The 3,248-nt window shown below is 42.5% G+C and overlaps 1 protein-coding gene across 1 annotated transcript; it reads left to right on the top strand.

Annotated features, from left to right (window-relative positions):
• Window positions 1–310: 310 nt before the first annotated feature.
• Window positions 311–2,735, top strand: LOC147634375 (protein JINGUBANG-like). The gene is made up of 2 exons (XM_086805516.1): window positions 311–2,439; window positions 2,474–2,735. Exon 1 carries the CDS (start codon window positions 510–512, stop codon window positions 2,094–2,096), a length of 1,587 nt encoding a protein of 528 aa, XP_086661642.1. The 5' UTR covers window positions 311–509; the 3' UTR covers window positions 2,097–2,439; window positions 2,474–2,735.
• The last annotated feature ends 513 nt before the right edge of the window (window positions 2,736–3,248 follow it).

Here is a 3,248-nt window from a genome sequence, read left to right as displayed (position 1 = left end):
TGGGTAGGCTAGGTAGGCCGGTGCAAATGCCAAAGCTTAGTGCTACTTGCAGGATGCCTCAGCTATATTCACAAATGGTACTCTTGCGCAGCTACGCAGGACCAGGAACTTTTAAGACAGGAAAAGACTTGCGTTTATTAATTAATCAACGCTAATCATACTAATCACTGACTAACAAAACCATCTCGATCATTGACGCTTCATAATCCTCTTGATCTTGCTTTGCGCGGCCACGTAACTGCTACTGCTCCCACTCTCTCTCTCTCTCTCTCTCTCGCACGCGCTCACACACGTAATATATGAGACTTGAGTATTTCGTTCTTGAACGAAAGGCAGTTTCTAGCCCCTCCAACCCTCTGCCAATTATTATTCTTTCTGTAAAGTAGTTTACCAAACCTTTCCAGTCCTCCCATGCATGCCCACAGCATTGCAATTATTTGCACTACGCCTCTCCGTTAGGTACTGCCTTACTTATCTACACATTATAATTATCTATAAGGCCTGCTCTAATGGGCCTTCTACCTATTCCTGTCGATGAGAAAATCAGTTCTCCTCTAATTAGTCCGGTCTGTTACATTAGTGACGCTAGCTTAGCCTCTGATTTTCCAAGCTGCCCTGATCATCACTCCGAGGGGTTCTTGAAGTCTTGTAGCGGCAGCATGAATGAATTAAACATTAAAATCTCTGCTACTAATATGCAGTCACAAACCGCAGCTGGTGGTTCAAGCCAAACAGTCTCACCACAAAGCTCTCTTGTGTCAGAGCTCAGCTTCCAATCATCAGAAACAAGCATCCAATCCCAGGGAAGCATTTTATCCCAGGCTAGTCTCCACTCCCAAACCATTATCTCATCCCAATCCAGCCTGCAGTCAGAGCTAAGCTTGCTCTCTCAGAGCAGCTTGGGGTTTCTTCCTTCACTCACATGCCGCAGCTTAATATCCGATCAAGGCAAGCTTGATTTTCATTGTGTTGGCACTAAAAAGGGGGTCGAGGATGGCCTCGCAGTTTCTTCACTTGTGTCAGATGGTGATTATATATATGCGGGTTCAAGCTCCAAGAACCTTATTAAGGTATGGTTGAAGGAAAACTTACCGGGGGAGTGTTGTGCTAATTACAAGCTTGGCCATGGAGATGGAGCTGTGAAAGCCCTTGCTGTGGTGGGAGATAAGGTACTCAGTGCCCACCAAGATCACAAAATCAGAGTATGGAAGAGGTCCCCAATTAGCAAGCCACGTTATGCAGGATATAGTCAAGGAGATCTGCATGATAGCTACAAGCTCGTTGCCACCATGCCCACTGCCAAAGACTACCTCAAAACTTTCCTCCCAGCCAAAAACCATGTAGAAGTTCGGCGCCACCATAAAAGGCTCTGGATCGAGCACGTTGATGCCATCTCTGCACTCGCAGTGTCAAAAAATCAGGAGTTTCTCTACTCCGCATCGTGGGATAGAAGCATCAAGGTGTGGAGACTGTTGGATTTCAAGTGCCTGGAGTCTGTTAAGGCCCATGATGATGCTATCAATGCCCTTGCTGTCTCAGATGAAGGCTTTGTATACACAGGCTCTGCAGATGCTAAGATTAAGGTGTGGGTTAAAGCTGATACAGAGAAGAAGCATTCTCTTGTGACCACCTTGGAGGGCCATAAATCTGCAGTGAATGCTCTTGCATTGAGCTCAGACGGGTGCTTGCTCTATTCTGGTGCTTGTGATAGGGCAATTATTGTGTGGGAGAGAGAGGAGAGTGCTCAACACATGATGATCGCAGGAGCTTTGAGGGGGCATCACCACGCAATCCTTTGCTTATCCACGATAGATGATGTGCTTTGCAGTGGTTCTGCTGATAAAACAATTAGAATTTGGAGAAGAGAGGCAGCTCTTGGAAGGAGGGTGCACTGTTGTGTAGCTGTGCTGCAAGGCCACAAGGGACCTGTCAAGTGTTTGAGCGTTTCAAGGGCTAATTATGAGGCCAACTTCGATTTTATCGTCCATAGCGGAAGCTTGGATCATGATTTCAAAATTTGGTGGGTTTCTAGCCCAAATAACGCAAAGAACATTGCTTTCAGAAGAGGGCTCTGGGATCATGCCACCCATATATAATAGCAGACACAACCAACTGTTGAGGGCTTTCAATTCCTAGCGGTATTCGTGTGAAATTGACTTGAATTTTCCATATTGATTTTGCAATACAAAGCAACATCAGCAAGTCATTTACACTTTGTCGAGCTAACACTAGCTTGAGAAGAAGCTGTTGATTAATGGTTATGAATCTGACTTCACTGCTTGAAAGGCTCGTCATTAACATGCATTAGTTGCAGCTTACAACGCCTTTCAAAAGCTCATAATTAATTCTATCAACGTGATGGAAGTAGCTAGCCTAAGCTAAACTCTCTCGATAAATGCTAGCAAATGTAGTCATGTTTATGGGTTTAGGAGGTACAAGGTAGCACCATGTTTATGGGTTTAGGAGGTACAAGGTAGCACCATGCAATGTAGGCAGAAGGGTATGAAGGACCCTCATGTAATAAAAATCGTCCAACTTTTAAAAAAAAGTAAGTCATGTTTACGTCAATCTAGGTACGGTGTGCGTTCCCAGAAATCTGTTTGGAATTCTTGGTAGATTACGGGCCCAAGAAATCTGTTTGGAATTCTTGGTAGATTACGAGGCTGGGTCCTGGGAGCTTGAGAAAGACGTTTATTGTATAAACTTTATATGAAAAAAAAAGATATTTTGCAAAATTGGCATTCTAGTGTATATGTAAGGGCCACAATTAAGAAAAATTGGCTAAGATTTTAAGTAGCCTTTATTTTAAGGAATGATTTTTCATATATTTGTGTATAAAATCGAAATATAGTAGAGATTTTAGAAACGAAAACCGAAAAAAAAATCATTTTTTTTTCGAGGAGTGGTGGGGGGCTTGTTCTCCAGTTACAAAGCTAGGGCTTTGGCAAATAGATAATATAATGGTCAGCAATGTCAAGAAAAGTTTTTTTCTAAAGCAATGAAAAAAAAAAAGAAGACCTCTAAGCTCAACTAGTTTTTATTGAAACAATGCATAGATGTACAGTTTTATACTAAAAATTGAATCTTTAAATTCAAGGCTAGGCAAAATTGTATCCAATTCTTCTCAATTCGAATAGTGAAAATTATGATAAAGGTACACTAAAGGACATGCCTTTATTCACGCTTGGCTATTCTCGTGAGTCACAACTCAATCCTGTAACAACTAGTGGCCCACCAACACCAGCTGA

This window comes from Cibotium barometz, chromosome 11, assembly GCF_041138505.1.
Source record: "Cibotium barometz isolate CiBa-2024 chromosome 11, ASM4113850v1, whole genome shotgun sequence".
In the NCBI taxonomy this organism is placed as follows: Eukaryota; Viridiplantae; Streptophyta; class Polypodiopsida; order Cyatheales; family Cibotiaceae; genus Cibotium; species Cibotium barometz.
Note: the sequence above shows the minus strand (reverse complement) of the source record. Positions and strands in the feature narration are given on the sequence as shown.

Excerpts from the sequence above, each read along its gene's own strand:
- LOC147634375 (XM_086805516.1), top strand. The coding sequence starts at position 510 with ATGGGCCTTCTACCTATTCCTGTCGATGAGAAAATCAGTTCTCCTCTA.